Below are 22,672 nucleotides of genomic sequence, written 5' to 3' on the forward strand. Positions count from 1 at the left end.
CTTCCTCCACGCATTTCTGCCTTTCCTATCTGTATTGCTGGGGAACTCTTCACCGTTCAGAATCATTCTTCTTATGCATCTCTCTAGGTTTGTAGTTCTCTACCTTGGCTGCACATTGGAATCACCTGGGGAGATTTACAAACTACCAATGCCTGGGTCCTACCCAGCAGATTCTGATATACTTAACTTGGGGTCTGAACATTCTTTCCAAAGCTCCCCAGGTGATTCTAATGTGCAGCCAGGGTTGAGACGCACTGGTCGAGGAAGACTTCAGGGACCTAGGTAAATCCTCCTTTTCTTTCCCTTCTGTGCCCTAGACACCTTTCTCTGATCATGCCTATCACACTGCACCTTAATTTCAGGGTGTATACCTATCTCCCTAACTAGATTTTGAACATCTCCAGCCAGACACTTTTGCATTTTTGGAGCTCGATGTATGGCCTGACACTTCGTGGAGATTTGGAAAATGTTCAATGGGAGGGTAAAACGTCATCAACAAACACTTATTTGCGTCCTCCAAATGCCAGGCGCTGCACCGCTCAGCCAGGTCCTGAACATAGAGAACACGCTGACGTGACCCGCAGGAGCTAGCAGACACGACGTGTGTGTGTGTGTGTGTGTGTGTGTGCGCGCGCGCGCGCGCGCGCGTGTGTGTGTGTGTGTGTGTGCGCGCGCGCGTGTGCGTGTGTGATCCAGGTAAGTGAGAAAGACAACTTGAGCCAGAGCCTATTTTCAGCTGCAATGGAAGTGCGCAGGCGCAGACGACAAAGCCAGCCCGGCACACACAGGTCTAAGTCAACGTTAGGCCCCACCCCCAGAAGCGGAGCCAACCAGAGGGCGCGGGGCAGGCCCAGCCTTCCCGGGCGGTCCGAGAAAATCGCTCCGGCGTTTAAGCCAGAGCAGAGGTAGGCCTGTCGACGCGCTCGGGCTCGATTGGCCGGCCTCCCACGGCGGGGTAACGGTCGCAGAGGCGGGGCCGGAGGCCGCTGAGCCGGTGCGGCTGGGCGCGCTGCTGGAGAGCGGCGGCGACTGAGGAAGGTGAGCGGCTCTTGGGGTTCACAGAAGCGGCGGCTGGAGCCCCTGCCTGAGGAACCCCGGGAACTGACCACACCTGCGCCCTGCGAGTGGTCAGACTGACCCTTGCTGGGGTTCCCAGAGAGGAGCAATGAAAATCCCGTGTAAAGGCCGGGGGGAGCGGGGTGACCTGAGAAACCTGGTTCAAGTCTGGCTTCCCGCCCTTTGTGATCTTTGGCTTCCCGTTTAACGTCTCAGCGCCTCAGTTTCTTCATTTGTAGGACACAGCTGGTAATTCTTGCCTTATATGGTGGTTGAGAAGGTTAGATGAGGCAGTGAGTGTGAAGCGTGGAATGATTGCCGGCGCAGCCTGGATTCTGGATAGGTTGTAGTTACTCCGTTTCCAAGCGTCCACTAGGGCCGACCCGCTCCGCTTTGCAGTTGTCAAGGTGTCTGAGAAGGTCGCTTGGCTAGTGAAGGCCCGTAGCAAAAGGTGGGGGCTCCGCGGACGGGTAGAGTAGGTATCTCCTTCTCCGGTTTATTAGGACCATTTCAGAATCGGAGGGGCCTCTTTATGCGGAGCCTAATTTGATTTTATTAAGAAAATCAATGAAGTGAAAATATTGCAAGGCTAAGAGACCCGTAACACGCAGACCAAACAGGTTTTTGTACCACTTTATTTTCTAACCGTAATAATGTTAAACACTGGGCACGCGTTACCTCTGTTGGTTTCAGTCCTCTGTATGAGGTTTTGTTTTGTTGTGTTGTTTTACTTTTGGTATTGCCAAGTAGACCCGGGCCTTCCCCGCCCCACTTTGGGGAAGAGGTGGCTGACTAGGGTTTTGCCCGCAGCTTCTGCTTGAAGGCGTGTTCTGACCCTTTATGTAACCTCTCGCGGGGCAGAATGATTTGGTTGAGATGAGATCCAGTACTAATTCCGTTTCCTTATTTGCGGTAGATTCAGTTCTTTTTAGGAACGTTAAACAGCATGTTGGCATATTTTTGCATTTAATAGACAATAGAGACTTTGAAAGCATTGGATGTTCCATTTATTGCAGTAAAGTGAAATACGTACTTTTGAGAAAGCTAATTGCACATTTTGATGTGACTCACTTGAGAAAGAACAGCTACTGGCCATGCTTTATTTCCAGTTCCCCCCCACAAAGTAGTGAAAAATAATTACATTTTAATTTATGGTGCATGTTACAGGGGCTTCAGACCTATAAAGGGCAAGTTACCAAAGGACTCTTGGGAGATCTCAGTGCAAGGAGATAGAAATGTGTTTTGCTTCTATGCACTTGGCTTTCTATGCTGTGTACAAATGAACTCCAACCCTGCAACTCCTATTCTCACAGTCTTACTTTAGGTGTGTTATGACACTGATTAAAGCAAGCTGCACCTTCTGCTTTGGCTTTGGGAAGCATTGGGTCTCTTCTGACTCAGAGTTCCAGACCTATGTCCTGTTACAGCGTGTAGTGGGGTAAAGGCAGCTGCAAACTATTGGCACATTAATTTCACAGTATGGACTTCTGAAAAGGAGGGCTTGGTCACAGGTGAAATTGTGAAAGTTGTTCTCCCTGCCTTTGCTTTTTGTGTTCAGTGGTATCGTCTGAGAGTACGCCTGCCTGTGAGAATTATTCTACTGCCGCAGACCAGCCAGAGAAAGAGGATTTCACCACCCAGGGTCAGAAGGGAAGGGGTAAGGAACTGAAGTAGCACCGACGAATGGGGTCAGAAGGACCAAGACAACTGATGGTTGCAAGGCAAATTTTATTATGCTACAGTGGCAGATTATATAGACTAGAAAAAGGAAGGTTGCCATATGGTGGTTTACATTATCTACAGACTGTCTCGGCTCAAGGTTAACTTCCCTGGGAGAAAACCCATAAACCCAGAATCATCAAAAATAACCTGCACGTGCAGGGGGGAGACAGCTTTGCTTGTCTCATTTTACATTCTTTCTGATCTCTGGGCCCTGGTGATTTATCTCCTATAGAATGGAACAAGGAGGGGAACAAGTAGGCACAGTCCCTTCGAGCAGCAGCGGCATGCATGGTATGTCTGCAGCTTGCTCTCAAGGCTGACTGCTTCCCACATTCTACCTTTGAAGTCAGAATCAGAATTGATGCTAGATGATGATAGAATTGGACTCCCAGGTAAATGTTTCAACAGAGCGGGGACAGGAAAGATAAGGGGAAAGAAGACAATGGTGAAGGCATGTGGTGGTGAGCATCGGAGTCCATTAGCTAATTCAGTTGTTCCAGCTTCTGTTTAGTGGTTACCACCAGTAAGACAGATGCTTGTTCTGGGAATAACACATGACCATTCTTACTAGGAGATGAACTTTTTAAGATTTGGGTCTCTTTATCTTTTTGAAACTTAGATCCAGTTTCAGATATGAGAGTCACTGAGTGATCATTTCATTGAGATCAACTTGAATGACCAGGTGAAAAGTGCAAGAGGACTGTGCAATGACTGAGGTATGTCTGATGTGACAGATAACTCTCTCTGGATGTTGAGAGACTGGAAAGGATCTGCTGATTGTGGAATACTATATGTATATTTTGACCTCCTCATAATCCTGTCAGATACTGTATTTTTTTTTTTGGCCACACCCCACCACAGCATGTGGGAATCTTAGTTCCCCAACCAGGGATCGAACCCATGCCCCTGCATTGGAAGTTCAGAGTCTTAACCACTGGACTGTCAGGGAAGTCCCTCCTATCAGATTTTTTAAACTCAATTAAGGAAACTGAAGCCCAGAATGGTTAAATAACTTTTTAAGATAACACCGATAGCTGGTCACCAACTCTGATCACCACTTCTGTGTGCCAGGCACTGTTCTATTTGTCCTTTCTATATTAACTTTCCTAATCTTCACAAGAACCTATGAGCTAAGTACTTTTATTATCTTCATTTTATGATAAGGAAATTGAGGCACACAGATTAGTACTTTCTTGGTTGCGTGGCAGAATCCATGATTCGAACCTAGGCATTCTGGCTATACCAGCCTTCTTTTAGTTAGTATTTCCTTTCCTTTTGCTTTTATTGTTATTTAACAAAATCTTTTTATTAAAAAATGAATTTTTATTATGAAGTCAAACAAAAGAACATACATAAAAATGTGTAGCTTAATGAATTACTGAAAGACGATACCACCTAGGTCAGGGTGAAGAACCATGCTAGCTGTGTTAAAACTTCGCTCCATCCCAATTACAACTACTTGTGTACTCCCATTAGTAGCCATTCTTCTGACTTTTATAGTAATTGCTTCCTTGTGTTAAAAAAAGTTTTTTCATAAATATGTATTCTTCAGCACTATAATGTAGTCTTGTCATTACATTTTTAAAAAAATCTCTTTTAATCTGTAGGTTTTCTCCCTATTCCTTTCTTTTCTTACAATTTATCTGATGAAGAACTTGGGTCATTTGACGTGTATACCCTACAGTCTGGATTTTGCAGATTGCACGCTCATGTACAGTTAATTATGTTTCTATGCCCTGGGTAATTCCTGTATATTAATAGCTGGATCCAAGACTGGATCAGACTCAGATTCAATCCCTTTGGTAATTCTCTAGGTGGTGTTTGCCAAGACCATAGGAGGTGTGGAATGTCGCATTGTTTCTCTTTGTGTTTTCAGCACCTGTTTGTACTTGATGCCTATATCTGTTCATTGAAGGTTGCAAAATAGTGGTATTCTATCGTGGCTTTTTTACTTATTAGTTGGAATATTAGTCCTTTATCATTTGAATATGCAGCAGTACAATTCCTTTAGGAAAGGCAGCATAAGTGTTTGATTCTTTCCATTTATTTACCAATTTTTGAGAAAGTGAATCGATTTTTTATCTTCTGAAGACAATTCTTTTTTGTTTTGTTTTTGAGACAATTCTTTTTAAAAATCTAATATCAGTATGAGGTCATGAATTTAAACATTTTACGTGTTTCAGTTCATTGCAATTATTATTATCAAAGCTCATGTGGTCTCATCTTTGGCTGGGGGGAGCCTATTCAAGCCTATCCTTTTGATATGACCCTACTAGTCTTTAATAGCTTCCTTGTTGTCTGATATCTTAAATCAATTCTGTCCCAAATCTGAAATCATCATTTCTTCAAGAAACTCTGTTTTTTTAAAGAAGGAAATAGCATTTCAAGATCATAATCTGTATTCTAGGGATACTGAGCCAGTCACTGTTTGAGGGCTTTCAGTAGACAGGCAGATATAAGTATCCTAGCTCTATCTGTAGACGCACACAGAACTCTTTTCATCTTGTAAAGCTGAAACGTTATACCCGTTAAACAATAACTCACCATCCCCCCAAGACCCTGGCAACCACCATTCTACTTTCTGTATAAGTGGAATCATACAGCATTTGTTTTTTTGAGATTAGCTAATGTCCTTAAAGTTCATCCATGTTGTAGCATATGTAAACATTTCCTTCCTGTTTAAGGCTGAATAATATTCCACTGTATGGATGTACCATATATTGCTTATCCATTCATCTCTTGATGGAACTTGGGTTGCTTCCACATTTTAGCTATTGTGAATAGTGCTGCTGTGAACATGGATGTACAAATATCTCTTCAAGACCCTGCTTTCAGTTCTTTTGAATATACCCAGAAGTAGAATTGCTGAATCATAAGGGCAATTCTACATTTAGATTTTTGAAGAACCACCATGTTATTTTTCACAGCAGGTGTACCATTTGACCTTCCTACCAACAGTGCACAAGGGTTTCAATTTTTCCACATGCTCACCAACATCCTCACTATCTGTTTTTTTGATAGTAGCCATCCTAATGGGTATGAGGTGGTATCTCATTGTAGTTTTGATTTGCATTTACCTAATGGGTAGTGATATTGAAATCTTTTCATGTGTTTATGGGCATTTTTATATATTCTTTAGATAAGTGCAAGTTCCTTGCCCATTTTTTGATCAGAATTTTTGTTGTTGAGTTTCAGGAATTCTCTATATATTCTGGGTATTAATCCCTTATCACAAATGATTTGCAAATATTTTCTCCCATTCCATGGATTGCCTGTTTACTCTGTTGACAATATGTTTTGATGCACGAAAGTTTTAAATTTTTGTGAAGTCCAATTTGTCTGTTTTTACATTTGTTGCCTGTGCCTTTCCTGTCATATCCATGAAAGCATTGCCAAATTCAGGATTGTGAAGCTTTTACCCTATGTTTTCTTCTAAGAGTTTTATAGTTTTGGCTCTTACATTTAGATCTTTGATCCATTTTGAGTTAATTTTTTTTTTTTTTTTTTGTGGTGCGCGGGCCTCTCACTGTTGTGGCCTCTCCCGCTGTGGAGCACAGGCTCCAGACGCGCAGGCTCAGTGGCCATGGCTCACGGGCCCAGCCGCTCCGCAGCATGTGGGATCTTCCCGGACCGGGGCACGAACCCGTGTCCCCTGCATCGGCAGGCGGACTCTCAACCACTGCGCCACCAGGGAAGCCCCATTTTGAGTTAATTTTTGTGTATGGTCTTAAGTAAGGATCCAACTTCATTCTTTTTACAGTTTTCCCAGAAGAGGAAGAGACTGACCATTCCCCTTTGGATTTTTGGCACTCTTGTTGAAAATCATTTGACAATAAATATGGGGAATTATATCTGAGCTTTTTATTCTCCTCCATTTGTCTATATGCCAATACCACTATGTTTTGATTTTTATAGCTTTGCAGTGAGTTTTAAAATCAGGAAGTGTGACTTCTCCAGCTTCTTTCTTCTTTTTCAAGATTGTATTGGCTATTCAGGGTCCCTTGAGATTCCCTATGTATTTTAGGATGGGTTCTCTATTTCTGCAAAAAATGTCATTGGGATTTTGATGGGGATTACACTGAATCTGTAGATTGCTTTAGTTAGTATTGATGTCTTAATATTAAGTCTTATCCATGAACATAGGATATAGTCCCATTTATTTATGTCTGTTTAATTTCTTTGAGCAATGTCTTGTAGTTTTCATTGTACAAGGCTTTCACTTCCTTGGTTAAGTTTACTGCCGTTTTTATTCATTTTTATGCTGTTGTAAATGGAGTTGTTAATTTCCTTTTTGGGTTATTCATTGTTAGTGTGTAGAAATGTACTGATTTTTATATGTTGATTTTTGTATCCTGCTACTTTGCTGAATTCATTTATTCTAACGGTTTTCTCTGTGTGTGTGTGTGTGTGTGTGTGTGTGTATTCTTTAGGGTTTTCTGCATATAAAATCATATCATCTGCACATAGAGGTAATTTTACTTCTTCCTTTCCAATTTGGATGCCTTTTATTTCTATTTCTTGCTTAATTGCTTGGTGAGAACTTCCAATTCTACATGGAATAAAAAGGCCTTTACACAGAAAACTATAAAACACTGATGAAAGAAATGAAAGATGACACAGACAGATGGAGAAATATACTATGTTCTTGGATTGGAATAATCAATATTGTGAAAATGACTGTACTACCCAAAGCAATCTACAGATTCAGTGCAATCCCTATCACATTACCAATGACCTTCTTCACAGAATTAGATCAAAAAATTTTACAATTTGTATGGAAACACAAAAGACCCCGAATAGCCAAAGCAATCTTGAGAAAGAAAAACAGAGCTGGAGGAATCAGGCTCTCCAACTTCAGACTATACTACAAAGCTACAGTAATCAAGACAGTATGGTAGTGGCACAGAAACAGAACTATAGATCAATGGTACAGGATAGAAAGCCCAGAGATAAACCCATGCACCTATGGTCACCTAATCTATGACAGAGGAGGCAAGAATATACAATGGAGAAAAGACAGCCTCTTCAATAATTGGTGCTGGGAAAACTGGACAGCTACATGTAAAAGAATGAAATTAGAACACCATACCTAATGCCATATACAAAAGTTTTCAAAATGGATTAAAGACCTAAATAGACCAGACACTATAAAACTCTTAGAGGAAAACATAGGAAAAACACTCTGACATAAACCACAGCAAGATCTTTTTTGACCCACGTCCTAGAGTAATGAATATAAAAACAAAAATAAACAAATGTGACCTAATTAAACTTAAAAAGCTTTTACACAGCAAAGGAAACCATAAACAAGATGAAAAGACAACCCTCAGAATGGGAAAAAATATTTGCAAACGAAGCAAATTCGGATTAATCTCCGAAATATACAAACAGCTCATGGAGCTCAATATCAAAAAACCAAACAACCCAATCAAAAATTGGGCAGAAGACCTAAATAGACATTTCTCCAAAGGAGACATACAGATGGCCAAGAGGCACATGAAAAGATGGTCAGCGTCACTAAATTATTAGAGAAATGCAAATCAAAACTACAATGAGGTATCACCTCACACCGGTCAGAATGGCCATCATCAAAAAATCTAAAAACAATAAATGCTGGAGAGGGTGTGGAGAAAAGGGAACCCTCTTGCACTGTTGGTGGGAATGTAAATTGATACAGCCACTATGGAGAACAGTATGGAGGTGGCTTAAAAAACTAAATATAGGGGCTTCCCTGGTGGCGCAGTGGTTGGGAGTCTGCCTGCCGATGCAGGGGCTGCGGGTTCGTGACCCGGTCCGGGAGGATCTCACGTGCCGCGGAGCGGCTGGGCCCGTGAGCCGTGGCCGCTGAGCCTGTGCGTCCGGAGTCTGTGCTCCGCGGCGGGAGAGGCCACAGCAGTGAGAGGCCCGCGTACCGCAAAAAAAAAAAAAAAAAAAAACTAAATATAAGACTACCATATGATCTAGCAATCCCACTACTGGGCATATAGCCTGAGAAAACCATAATTCAAAATGACACATGTACCCCAATGTTTATTGCAGCACTACTTACAATAGCCAGGACATGGAAACAACCTAAGTGTCCAATGACAGATGAATGGATATAGAAGATGTAGTACTTATATACAATGGAATATTACTCAGCCATAAAAAGGAACAAAATTGGGTCATTTTTGGAGATGTGGGTGGACCTAGAGTGTGTCATACAGAGTGAAGTAAGTCAGAAAGAGAAAAACAAATATTGTATATTAACTCATATATGTGGAATCCAGAAAAATGGTACAAATGAACCTATTTCCAGGGCAGAAATAGAGATGTAGTTGTAGAGAATGGATATGTAGACATGGTGGGGGGAAGGGCAGGGTGGGACGAATTGGGAGATTAGGATTGACATAAATACACTACCATGTGTAAAATAGCTAGTGGGAACCTGCTGTATAGCCCAGGGAGCTCAGCTCCATGCTCTGTGATGACCTGGATGGGTGAGAATGGGGTGGAGTGGGAGGGAGGTCCAAGAGGGAGGGGATATATGTATACATATAGCTGATTCACTATGTTGTACACCAGAAACTAACACAACATTGTAAAGCAATTATACTCCAAAAAAAAAAAAAGTGGTGAATGTGGACATCCTTGCCTTGTTCCTCATCTTGGAAAGCTTTCAGTCTTTCACCATTGAGTATGATGTTTACTGTAGCTTTTTAATATATGGCTTTTGTTGAGTTAGTTTCCTTCTATTCCTAGTTTGTTGAGTGTTTTTATCATGAAAGGGTGTTGGGTTTTGTCAAATGCTTTTTCTGCATCAGTTGAGATGATATTTTTTTTCCTTCATTTCATTAATATAGTGTAATACGTTGATTTCTTTTCATATGTTGAACTATTCCTACATTCCAACTATAACTCCCACTTGGAAATGGTGTGTAATCCTTTTAATACGCTGCTGAATTTGGTTTACTAGTTATTTTGTTGAGGATTTTTGCATTGATGCTTATAAGGAATATTAGTCTTTAGTTTTCTTTTCTTGTGTTGTCTTTGTCTGGTTTTGATATTAGGGTAATGCTAACCTCCAGGAATGAGTTAGGAAGTGTTCCCTCCTCTTTAATGTTTTGGAAAAGTTTGAGATGTTTTGGTAGAATTCCTCAGTGAAGCCACCATGTCCAAGGCTTTTCTTTGTTTGGAGTTTTTTGGTTACGGATTCAATCTCCTTACTAGTTATAGGTGTACTGAGATTTTCTATTTCTTTGTGATTCAGTCTTGGTAAGTTTTGTATTTCTAGGAATTTATCCATTTCATTTTGGTTATCTAATTTGTTGGCATACCATTGTTCATAGTATTGTTTTATAGTTTATATTTCTGTATAATTGATAGTAATGTCCCCACTTTCGTTTCTGATTTTAATAATTTGAATCTTCTCTTTTTTTCTGTTCATCTAGCTAAACGTTTGTCATTTTTGTTGATCTTTTCAGCTGTCTTTCATTGACTTCCTCTATTGCTTTCCTATTCTCTATTTCCTTTGTTTCTGCTCTAATTAATCTTTATTATTTTCTTTCCTTTGCTAGCTTTAGGTTTAGTTTGTTATTCTTTTTCTAGTTTCTTAAGTTGTAAAGTTAGGTTGTTAATTTGAGACCTTTCACATTTTTTAATGTAAACTTTTATAGCTATAAATTTCCCCCTTAGCACTGCTTTCACTGTGTCCTGTAAGTTTTGTGTTTTCATTTTCATTAATATCTTAAGTATTTTCTAATTTCTCTTGTGATTTCTTATTTCATCCATTGGTTATTTACAAATGTGTTGTATTTAATTTCCATAAATTTATGAATTTTTTATTTATGTTACTGATTTCTAACTTCATCCATTTGTGGTGACTTAATTTGTGGCCTAACATATAGTCTGTCCTGGAAAATGTTCCATGTGCACTTGGAAGACTGTGTATTCTGCAGTTGTTCGGTAGAGTGTTTTTGTTGTTTGTTTTTTTTTTTTTTGGCCACACCACACAGCTTGTGGGATCTTAGTTCCCTGACCAGGGATCAAACCCGTGCTCACTGCAGTGGAAGCTCAGAGTCCTAACCACTGGACCACCAGGGAATTCCCCAGAGTGTTCTTTATAAATCTGTTAGATCTGGTTGGTTTACTGTGTCACATCCTGTTTCATTACTTTTCTTCCTGTTTCATTACTTTTCTTCTATCTGGTTGTTATATCTGTTATTGAGAATGGGGTGTTAAAGTCTCCAACTACTATTGTAGAACTATTTCTTCCTTCAATTCTGTCAATTTTTACTTCATATGTTTTGGTGATCTGTTATTAAGTGCATAAGTGTTTGTAACTGTTATATATTCTTGCTGTATTGAATCTTTTATTAATATGTAATGTCCTTCTTTGTCTCTAGTAACCTTTTTTGATTTAAAGTCTATTTTGTCTGATACTAATATAGCTACCCTTGCTTTCTCTTCGTTATTATTTTCACGGAATATCTTTTACCGTCCTTTCACTTTCAACGTCTTTGTGTTGCTGGATCTAAAGTGGGTCCTGTTTTAGATACATGTAGTTGGATTTCTTAAATTCATTCTGCCAATCTGTCAGGAGTTTAACCCATTTACATTTAAAGTGATTACTCATAGGTAGGGATTATTTCTCTCATTTTGCTATTGTTAGTAATATCTTATGGCCTTTTTTTTTCTCATTTCCTGTATTACTGTCTTTTGGTGTTTAGTTGATTTTTTTGTAGTGAAATGTTTTTCTCTTCACTTTTCTCATTTCCTTTTCTATATATTTTATCACTGTTTTCTTTGCAGTTACCACGGAGATTACATTTAACATTATAAATTATAACACTCCCCCACCTCTTTTAGTTGTCGATATCGCACAATTACATCTTTATACATGTGTGCCCCAAAACATAAATTAATAATTATTTTAAATTAATTTAGTCTCTTATTTATTTTTTATTTATATTTATTTTTGGCTGCATTGGATCTTCGTTGCTGTGCGTGGGCTTCCTCTAGTTGCGAAGAGCAGGGACTACTCATCATTGCAGTGCGCAGGCTTCTCCTTGCAGTGGCCTCTCTTGTTGCGGAGCACAGGCTCTAGGTGTGCGGGCTTCAGTAGTTGTGGCTCACAGGCTCTAGAGCGCAGGCTCAGTATTTGTGGTGCACAAGCTTAGTTGCTCCGCGGCATGTGAAATCTTCCCAGACCAGGGCTCGAACCCATGTCCCCTGCATTGGCAGGCAGATTCTTAACCGCTGCACCACCAGGGAAGACCCTAGTCTCCTAAATTAGGTGGAAAATGAGATGTGACATTCCATACCAAAGTTACAATAATATTAGCTTTTAGACTAGTGATTGTTTTTTTAAAAGTTATCTGTTTCTTAACACATTATTGACTGGAGACTTATTAATGTGTCTTTTATTACCCAAATGTTATTGACTGGAGATGTATCAATATGTTTTTAGAGAGTGATACAATTAACATCACTGTGCCAAGCTGTTAGAACTTAAAATTGATCAAAGGTTCTTTATACAACTTATGATTGTCATTATCATTCACATTTTGCTCCTTTAAGTTTTTGTTCCAATCTTGTATATATTATAAATGCAATTTTATTATGGTAAAATTTTCAAAAATGACGCATTGTGAAACTTTGAGTGAAGAAGAATTTTTCAATGAATTTATGCAGGTACTTTCTCTGATTTTCCAAGTGACGTATATACTAGTGTCTCAGAAGATGATAGTTCTTCAGAATATAGTTCTGATTTAGATGATGTGAATATTAGGCCAACAAAAAGACAAAAAACCTTAGTGATTGATTCTGATACAGAAAGTGAAAATGAAGCTCATGGTGCTGGAGAATGCTCCTTTGCTTCTACAGAAGAGTGGATTGAAGACAACATTTCACGAAAATTAGAAGACTTACAGATGTGTCAAGTGTAACTATTGAGTGTAATAACCCACAAAGTGTTAGTGAAATAACAGAATTAATTTTTGGTAACTACTTTTTCGAGTTGGTCACTTCTCAGACAAACTTGTATCACCAACAGAATGAAAAATCATATAAAAAGTGTGATAAGGCTTCAAAATGGACTGATGTAACTGATAGTGACATGAAGAAGTTTCTTGGATTAATAATTTTGGTGGGACAAATAAGAAAGTCACACTGGAAAGAATATTGGTTGGTTGATCCCTTACTTGAAACACCTATCTTTCCAAAGATTATGATGAGAAGAAGGTTTGAACAAATAATGACATTTCTTCACTTTAATGATAACTCAGAAACTCCACTTCCTGCAGACAGAATTTCAAAAGTTAAACCTCTTTTGGATTATTTTCTGCCAAAATTTCAATCGATCTATAATACCCAAACAAGAACTATCACTTGATGAGGCAATCATAAAGTGGAGAGGACGGCTCAGATTCAAAACCTATAATCCCAGAAAACTTACAAAATATGAAATTTTGGTCAGGATGGTTAGTGAAAGTGAAATCGGATATCTATGCAACCTTGAGATTTACACAGGTGAAGGAAAGAAACTGCAAGAAACAATATTATGGGTCCTACAACCTTATCTTGATTTATGGCACCATATTTACTAAGACAATTATTACAACAGTGTGTCCACATCTGAAATATTGTTGAAAAATAAAACCAGAGTTTGTGGGACCATAGGAGAGAATCGTGTCTACCAAACGAATTAAAGGAGAAATCTAAAAATCTACAGTGGGGAGAAATGACATTCTTACAGAAGGGAGAAGTGATTCTTATATGGAAAGATAAGAAGCTAGTCCGCATGGTGACAACTATTCATGATGCCTCCATAGCATCTACAGGAAAGGAAGACAGGAGGACTGGCCATCAGATAAGTAAGCCTACTTGTGTATTAGAGTATAATGTATGAAAGGAGTTGATTGATCCAATCAATATCTGGCAAACTTCAATATCCTCTGGAAAACTTGAAAATGGTGTAAGAAAGTGGGTTTCTATTTGAGTAATTTCAGTTTAGTCAATGCATTTAAAATTTATTGTAGCCTTAAGGCACAGAATAAAATTACTTACAAGCAGTTTTTGTTAGCAGTAACTAGAGAATGGGTAACTGGTGAATGTAGTTCATTCATTCACCATTCTGGTGAAGGTAGTGGTAGTCCTGCACCTGGTCCTTTTTGTGGCATTTCTAAAAGAGCCCCCGCACAAAGATCCACCTTGTCAATTCTCAGGTAAAATAAAAGAACATATCCTAGAGGAAATAATCCCCACAGGACTAAAAAAAAAAATGCTGCCAGATAGTGTAGAGTCTGCTCTTCCAGGGGAAAATGCAGTGAAACATGGTGTATTTGTAATAGATGTTCTGTTCCCCTGCACAGAGGTGCCTGCTATACTCCCTGTCACACTCTAACGAAATAATAGGATGCTTTAGTTTCGAATGAATACATTAAGTGCAAAAAAAGTTGTTGATATTTACTCAAACACGGGTGTTTCAGTATTCACTTACATAACAAATTGATGGCCACAGACGTTAGTTTCTATAAAACTCCCCTGGTCAGTAATGTGTTAAATCATATAGAAAACAAAAAGTGGAGTTACACATCTTTGTCATAATAATAGTAGCTTTTATAATTGCCCATGTATTTACCATATTTACCATGCCATTTACTTTTACTGAGAGCTTTAGTTTTTCATATGGCTTCAATTTACTGTCTAGTGTCCTTTCATTTCAACCTGCAGGACTCCCTTTACCATTTCTTGTAGGGCAGGTCTAATGGTAACGAACTCCTTCAGCTTTTGTTTATCTGAGAATGTCTTAATTTTATTCTCTCTTTTGAAGGACAGTTTTGCCAGATATGGGATTTTTGATTGACAGTTTCTTTCTTTCAGCACTTTGAATGTATCATCTCACTACCTTCTGGACTCTAAAGTTTCTGTTGAGAAATATGCTGGTAATCTTATTGATGATTCCTTGTATGTGATATGTCACTTCTCCCTTGCTGCTTTCAAGATCCTCTCTTTGTGTCTTTCAAAAGGTTGATTATAGTACTTCCTGGTGTAGGTCTCTCTGAGTTTACATTTCTTGGAGTTTGTTGAGCTTCTTGAATATATATATTTGTATCTTTCAACAAATTTGGGAAGTTTTCAGCCATCATTTCTTTAAATATTCTCTCTGCCACTCTCTCTCCCTTTTCTCCTTCTAGGACTCCCACAGTTTGTATGTTGGCCTGCTTGATGGTGTCTCACAGTCCTTTAGGCACTGTTCACTTTTTAAAAGAAATATTTATTTATTTATTTATTTGGCTGTGTCGGGTCTTAGTTGCAGCATGTGGGATCTTTTTTTTTTTAATTTTTATTTTATTTATTTATTTTATTATCATTATTTTTAAATTTATTTTGGCTGTGCTGGGTCTTCGTTTCTGTGCGAGGGCTTTCTCTAGTTGTGGCAAGCGGGGGCCACTCTTCATCGTGGTGCGCAGGCCTCTCACTATCGCGGCCTCTCTTGTTGCAGAGCACAGGCTCCAGACACGCAGTCTCAGTAGTTGTGGCTCATGGGCTTAGTTGCTCCGCAGCATGTGGGATCCTCCCAGACCAGGGCTCTGAACCCGTGTCCCCTGCATTAGCAGGCAGATTCTCTGCCACTGCGCCACCAGGGAAGCCCCGGCATGTGGGATCTTTTGTTGCAGTGTGCGGGCTCTTCTTTGCAGTATGCAGGCTTGTGACATTTGGGCTTCTCTCTAGTTGTGGTGCGTGGGCACCAAAGCCCGTGGGCTCTGTAGTTGCAGCACTTTGGCTCTCTAGTTGCGGCACGCAGGCTTAGTTGCCCTGCGGCATGTGGGATCTTAGTTCCCTGACCAGTGATAGAAACAGCATCCCTTGCATTGCAAGATGGGTTCTTTTTTTTTTTAAATTAAAAAATTTATTTATATTTTGGCTGCATTGGGTCTTTGTTGCTGCACGCGGGCTTTCTCTAGTTCCGGCAAGTGCTGGCTACTCTTTGTTGTGGTGCACGGACTTCTCATTGTGGTGACTTCTCTTGTTGCAGAGCACAGGCTCTAGGCTTGCGGGCTGCAGTTGTTGCAGCACATGGGCTCAGTAGCTGTGGTGTACAGGCTTAGTTGCTCCATAGTATATGGGATATTCCCAGACCAGGGATTGAACCTGTGTCCCCTGCATTAGAAGGTGGATTCTTAACCACTGTACCACCAGGGAAGTCCCTGAAAGATGGATTCTTAGCCACTGGACCATCAGGGAGGTCCCACACTGTTCACTTTTATTCAGTCTTTTTTTTCTGTTCCTTAGAGTCGATATTTTATATTGTCTTACTGTCACTTTTACTCATTCTTTCTTTTGCCTGTTCAAATTGCCTTTGAATGCCTCTAGTGAATTTTTCATTTCAGTTATTGTACTTTTCAACTCCAGAATTTTTTTGATTTCTTTTCAGGTTTCCCATCTCTTTATTGATATTTCCATTTTGTTCATATATTTTCTCTTAATTTTTCTCCACATCTTCCTTTAGTTCTTTGAATTTTTTTTTATTTTATTTTTGCAGTACGCGGGCCTCTCACTGTTGTGGCCTCTCCCATTGCGGAGCACAGGCTCCGGACACGCAGGCTCAGCAGCCATGGCTCACAGGCCTAGCTGCTCCGCGGCATGTGGGATCTTCCTGGACTGGGGCACGAACCCGTATCTCCTGAATCGTCAGGCGGACTCTCAACCACTGTGCCACCAGGGAAGCCCAGTTCTTTGAATATTTTTAAGATGGTTGTTTTAAAATCTTTGTCTAGTAGTTCTGCCATCAGGTCTTTTTTTTCAGGGACAGTTTTTGTAGATTTGTTATTTTTCCTTTGAATGGGCCATACTTTCCCGATTCTTTGTATCCCTTATTTTTTGTTGAAAACTGAACATTTCAATCTAATAATTGGGTATGTCTGGAAGTAAGATTCTCTTCCTTCACCAAGGTTTTCTGGGTTTTGTTTTTGTTTGTTTTAAATTGTCATGGCTGTCTCTATGCTGAGGATCAGCCTGAGGTATAAACTTAAGGTCTTTTTTTAGCCTACACCTTTCTTGGTCATGTGCAGTGACTTTCTAATTTCCCATATGTGTATTTACTTTTATTTTTTTAATTATTATTTTTAAAATTTTGTCTGCATTGGGTCTTTGTTGCTGCACGTGGGTTTCTCTAGTTGTGGCAAGTGGGGCCTACTCTTCGTTGTGGTGCGCGGGCTTCTCATTTGTGGTGGCTTCTGTTGTGGTGCATGGGCTCAGTAGTTGTGGCTCGTGGGCTCTAGAATGCAGGCTCAGTAGTTGTGGTGCATGGGCTTAGTTGCTCCACGGCATGTGGGATCTCCCCAGGCCAGGGATCAAACCTGTGTCCCCTGCATTGGTAGGCGGATTCTTAACCACTGCGCCACCAGGGAAGTCCCTGCATTTGTTTTTAAATGTCCTAGTTTTTAAATGTACGGTTTCCAAAAGGGGAAAAGAGAAGAAAAGGACAATGGTCCTTTAAATCCCCTGTACGTCACTTTAACCAGCGTGAGAGGAGCTTATAACAATGGGAGGGAGTACAATAAGACCCCTGCTTCTTTTTCTGCTCCTCTGAGATCAGAAGCAGCAATCAGTCAGATCACAGAACCCCAGAATTTGGAGGACAAGGTCCTTTTTGCCCACCTTGACTCACACAAACTGGTTATAACCTGCTCCTGGTACATGGTGCACAGCTGCCTGCCTTAAAGCTGAGGGTGGGGAATAGGTAACTTTTACCCTGCTGAGAGGTGAAATAGACTGAAATTAACCACAAATCATCATTTAATACTTCAGTGGAATTTGCAAGCCTCAATAGACTCAGAGTTCCAAAATAGTTAACATGAGACAAATTCTGCCAGTGAAGTTTTTTTCTAGTTGGAGAGACTCATTCCTTATGCTTCCTACGCTGCCATCTTCCCAGAATCATCTCTTCCTGATCTTGAAGAAATGGATGATTTCAGATTTGGAGCAGAAATGGTTCAAGATATCAGACAACAAGGAAGCTACTAGTGGAGTCATATCAAAAGGATAGGCTTGAATAGCCTTCCCCCAGCCAAAGATGAGACCACATAAGCTTCAATAATAATAATAATAATAATAATAATAATAATAATAATAATAGTGAACTGAAATCCATAAAATATGTTTAAATTAATGACCTCATACTGAGATTAAAATTTTTTTTTTACAGTAGGTCCTTGTTGGTTATCTATTTTAAATATAGCAGTGTGGGGCTTCCCTGGTGGCGCAGTGGTTGAGAGTCCGCCTGCCAATGCAGGGGACACGGGTTCGTGCCCCTGTCTGGGAAGATCCCACATGCCGCAGAGTGGCTAGGCCTGTGAGCCATGGCCGCTGAGACTGCGCGTCCGGAGCCTGTGCTCCGCAACGGGAGAGGCCACAACAGCGAGAGGCCCGCGTACCGCAAAAAAAAAAAGAAATATATATATATATATATATATATATATATATATATATATATAGCAGTGTGTTTATGTCAGTCCCAAACTCCCAATCTATCCCTGCTCCCCCAACCATAAGTTCATTCTCTAAGTCCGTGAGTCTCTTTCTGTTTTGCAAATAAGTTCATTTGTATCATTTTTTTTAGATTCTACATATAAGTGTTATATGATATTTGTCTTTCTCTGCTGGACTTAACTTCACTTAGTAGGATAATTTCCAGGTCCATCCAGGTTGCTGCAAGTGGCATTATTTCATTCTTTTTAATGGCTGAGTAATATTCCATTTTATATATACCACATCTTCTTTATTGATGGACATTTAGATTTTCTTCTATGTCTTGGCCATTGTAAACAGTGCTGCAATGAACACTGGGGTGTATGTATCTTTTCGAACTGTGTTTTTCTGCAGATATATGCCCAGGAGTGGAAATGCCGGATCATATGATAGCTTTATATTTTAGTTTTTTAAGGAACCTCCATACTGTTCTCCACAGTGGCTGTATCAATTTACATTCCCACCAACAGTGTAGGAGGGCTCCCTTTTCTCCACACCCTCTCCAGCATTTATTGTTTGTAGATTTTTTGATGATGGCCATTCTGACTGGTGTGAGGCGATATCTCGTAGTTTTGATTTGCATTTCTCTAATAGTTAGCAATGGTGGACATCTTTTCAGGTACCTCTTGCCCATCTGTATGTTTTCTTTTTGTAAAAAAAATTTATTTATCTATCTTTGGCTTCGTTGGGTCTTCGTTGCTGCGTGTGGGCTTTCTCTAGTTGCAGCAAGCTGGGGCTAGTCTTTGTTGCTGTGTGCGGACTTCTCATTGCAGTGGCCTCTCTTGTTGCAGAAGCACGGGCTTCAGGTATGCAGGCTTCAGTAGCTGTGGCATGTTGGCTCAGCATTTGTGACGCGCAGGCTCAGTAGTGGTGGCACATGGGCTTAGTTGCTCCGTGGCATGTGGGATCTTCCCAGACCAGGCTTGAACCCGTGTCCCGTGCGTTGGCAGGCGAGACTCTCAACCACTGCATCATCAGGGAAGTCCCTGTATGTCTTCTTTGGAGAAATGTCTGTTTAGGTCTTCTGCCTATTTTTTTACTGGGTTGTTTGTTTTTTGGATGTTGAGCTGCATGAGCTGTTTGTAAATTTTTGAGACTGATTCCTTGTCGGTCGCATTGTTTGTGAATATTTTCTCCCATTCTGTGGGTTGTCTTTTCATTTTGTCTGTGGCTTCCTTTGCTGTGCAAAAGGTTTTGAGTTTAATTAGGTCCCATTTGTTTATTTTTATTTCCATTACTCTAGGAGATGGATCGAAAAAGATATTGCTGTAATTTATGTCAGAGTGTTATGCCTATGTTTTCCTCTAAGAATTTTATGGTATCTGGTCTTACATTTAGGTCTATAATCCATTTTAATATTATTATTAATAATAATAATTGCAGTGAACTGAAATGTATAAAATATGTTTAAATTCACAACCTCATACTAATATTAGATTTTTAAAACAGGATTATCTTCAGAAGATAAGGAACCAATTCATTTTCTTTAAAATTGGTAAATCAATGGAAGCACTATTAATGTGGGACCTTCTTGACATATAAGAATGACCCAGAGGAGAGGAAGCTAGGTTTCAGAGGTGGTTTGCATCTGGTTCACCCTTATTCTGAGAGTTATAGCCCATCTAGGTAACAATTTTAAATGGGGGAATGACTTTGATTTTAGCATTCATTTTCACAGATTTTTCTTTGGATTTGGCAAATGCCTTCAGGGAAAAAGTGAATTTTAATCTTCTTGATTTTTTTCCCTTGATAATTCGTCATTATCTTATTAGTTCTTTAATGCTTTTAAGAAGAAGACATTTCTTTAACATAGTTTATTCAGCTTTTTTCATTGTCTTTGGAGGCAGAGTTTTCTGCTGTACTATTACCAAAAAGTAGGCTACTCACCTCATGGAATTTAGTCTTATGTAGACGTGTTCATATAAAACAAATTACACAGGGCTTCCCTGGTGGCGCAGTTGTTGAGAGTCCGCCTGCCGATGCTGGGGACGCCGGTTCGTGCCCCGGTCCGGGAAGATCCCACGTGCCGCGGAGCGGCTGGGCCCGTGAGCCATGGCCGCTGGGCCTGCGCGTCCGGAGCCTGTGCTCTGCGACGGGAGAGGCCACGGCAGTGAGGGGCCCGCGTACGGGAAAAAAAAAAAAAAGAAAGAAATTACACAGATAATTAAGCTGTGTAATTTGTAGAAAAAGTCTAAGATAATATACAGTGGTATGATTAGGTAAGATCTGTTTCATTCAGCATACTAATATATGGCAATGACACCAATTATCTATAAGTTTCTATGTTTCAGGTTCTACATACTTTCTATATGTTGTCTGACTTAATTCAACCTATGAGATATAGGTATTACTGTGTTTTCTCTTTTACAGATGAAGAAATCAATGCTCAAAGATGTTGAGTTTGTCCATGTTACACAGTTTAATAAATGGTTAAGCTGCTAGTCACTCAGGCCACCTGACTCTGAACCTCTAAACCTTTATACTTTACTCTTTGTAGTGCTAGAAGAGCATATAAAAAGAGGACCTGATCTAGTCATGGGATCAGGGGAGATTTCCCTGAAGAAGGAAATATGAGTCGAGAGCTGGAGGTCAAGTATGAGTTAACTAAGTGAAGAGGATAAGAGTGCCTAGGCCTCGAACCTGGAGGGAGATGACACTTTGAAGATCTGGAAGAAGTCTGGTGTGGCTGTTAGGGAGATTGTTAGACTGTGTGGCTCCACACTCTTGGGGGATTCTCTTACATTGATATTTACTCCCCTTATGTCTGCTACAGACGTATTCTTCCCACTTTAAAACTGGCTGACTCCTGTTGGTGATGCAGTAGGAAGAACACAGCATCACCTCTGAAGTATTCTTGCCAAAAAATACTGAACCTGAATTTAGATGTAACTAGTTTACAAGAAATACAGGGGATGAAGAAATATGTTAAATGATAAGAATACAATAAGCCAAATCTGAAATGTGAGTAATTCTATAAGACAAATGGCCTATTTCTTCAACAAATAAATGTCAGGTTAAAAAAAAAGAGGGTGGGGGAGATGAGTGAGATTGTTACAGATTAAAAGAAATTTAGGAATGCTATATGCATTCCTTGAATAAAAACCCCAAAAGACATTTTTAAGACATTTGGGGGAGAATTGAACATGGGCTAGATATTAAGTGATAGTAAGGAATTATTACTATAATCGAGTGTGACAGTGGTATTGAAGTTATGTTTAAAAAGGGTCTGTATTTATTAGAGATGAATACTGAAATATAAGTGGGTAAGGAAGAAATGAAACAAGTATGGAAGAATGTTGGTTATCATTGAACCTGAATTAATGGATACTTGGGTTCATTGTACTCTTTCTCTACTTTTATGTATTTTTGAAAATTTCTCTAATGAAAAGTTTAAAAACTAGCTGAAAGGTGATAGCCGTTGAAGTTGGCTGATATTTTTGAGAAGTATCTTTATTTAAAATAAAGGTGGGAGGGGTAACATAGTGGGTGACTTAGTTGTTGGAGACCAGAATTTAAAGGGGAGAGAGTATTCTGTGATGTCAAGCAGCAAAAATGGCAGAATTTGAGAATTTGTAACATGTTACTAGGTTTAGCTGAAAATGAATTATTGGTGGCTAGTAAATTGTTTAGTTGGATTTCACTACCTGAAGCAGATATAAAAGGACAGAATGGTGCTTTGCAAGAAATACTGAACTAGCAGCGGGGAGACCTACTTCTAAGGAATATTGGGAAGATCATTTTACCTCTCTGGGTCTCAGATGGTTTTAGCATCTGATATACTGGTACAATTCTCCCAGCACTCTCTCTTGCCAGCTCTGGGCAGCTATAGATTTTGGATTAAACAATTTCTGAGGTTCTCTCAAGCTCTGAGATTGCATGATGCTAATGAATGTGTGTATGTGATTGTGCCTCTGCAAAGGAGCAGTTAGATATCAAAAAATCCAAGGAAATATTTTCCTACAGAGTGGCAGTCTTAGACAACAAGAGCAAGTGATGGGAGGGTAAACTTAATATAAACCTTTGTGTGTGCCATACAGAATCCTTTGTTGCTAGCTTCTTAGCTACTTAATAAATAAAGACCACCTAAGAATGGGGCACGTCATTTACCCTTCGAATTAGTCCAGTGAATTGTTAGACTGGCCTGTAACTTTGGGTCAGACACAGTTCTTTTAGTTTTTTGGGGAAGCAACTTCCAAAAAACATCAATTTATTTATTAGCATCACTTGCTTTTCATATTATCTAGTTAAAACAAATAGTTTTCTTTGTGTGTATGTATGTAAAACCCCATAATGCTCTATTTCTGGAGGAGAACATTATAAAATTCTTGAAATCAGTTTTCTTAGAGGTCATAAAAGTTTTGACACAGGAATACTTAAATTG

At 39.7% G+C, this 22,672-nt stretch overlaps 1 protein-coding gene and 1 long non-coding RNA gene across 6 annotated transcripts in view; both read left to right on the forward strand.

Annotated features, from left to right (window-relative positions):
* LOC125964464 (uncharacterized) overlaps positions 1-22,672 on the forward strand; it is a 129,445-nt gene that overhangs the window by 32,513 nt on the left and 74,260 nt on the right. The window lies entirely within an intron of this gene.
* Positions 3,366-22,672, forward strand: part of CEP70 (centrosomal protein 70) — an 80,059-nt gene continuing 60,752 nt past the window's right edge. For 4 of the 5 annotated variants that reach the window (XM_049710096.1, XM_049710099.1, XM_049710098.1 and 1 more), the window contains exon 1: positions 3,366-3,494. In XM_049710096.1, the coding sequence (XP_049566053.1) occupies positions 3,486-3,494 (9 nt within the window). In that variant the 5' untranslated portion in view covers positions 3,366-3,485. Of the gene's footprint in view, positions 3,495-21,064; positions 21,253-22,672 lie in introns of all 5 variants that reach the window. The other variant, XM_033404107.2, reaches the window with a different exon arrangement.

Source organism: Orcinus orca, chromosome 5 (genome assembly GCF_937001465.1).
Source record: "Orcinus orca chromosome 5, mOrcOrc1.1, whole genome shotgun sequence".
Lineage (NCBI taxonomy): Eukaryota > Metazoa > Chordata > Mammalia > Artiodactyla > Delphinidae > Orcinus > Orcinus orca.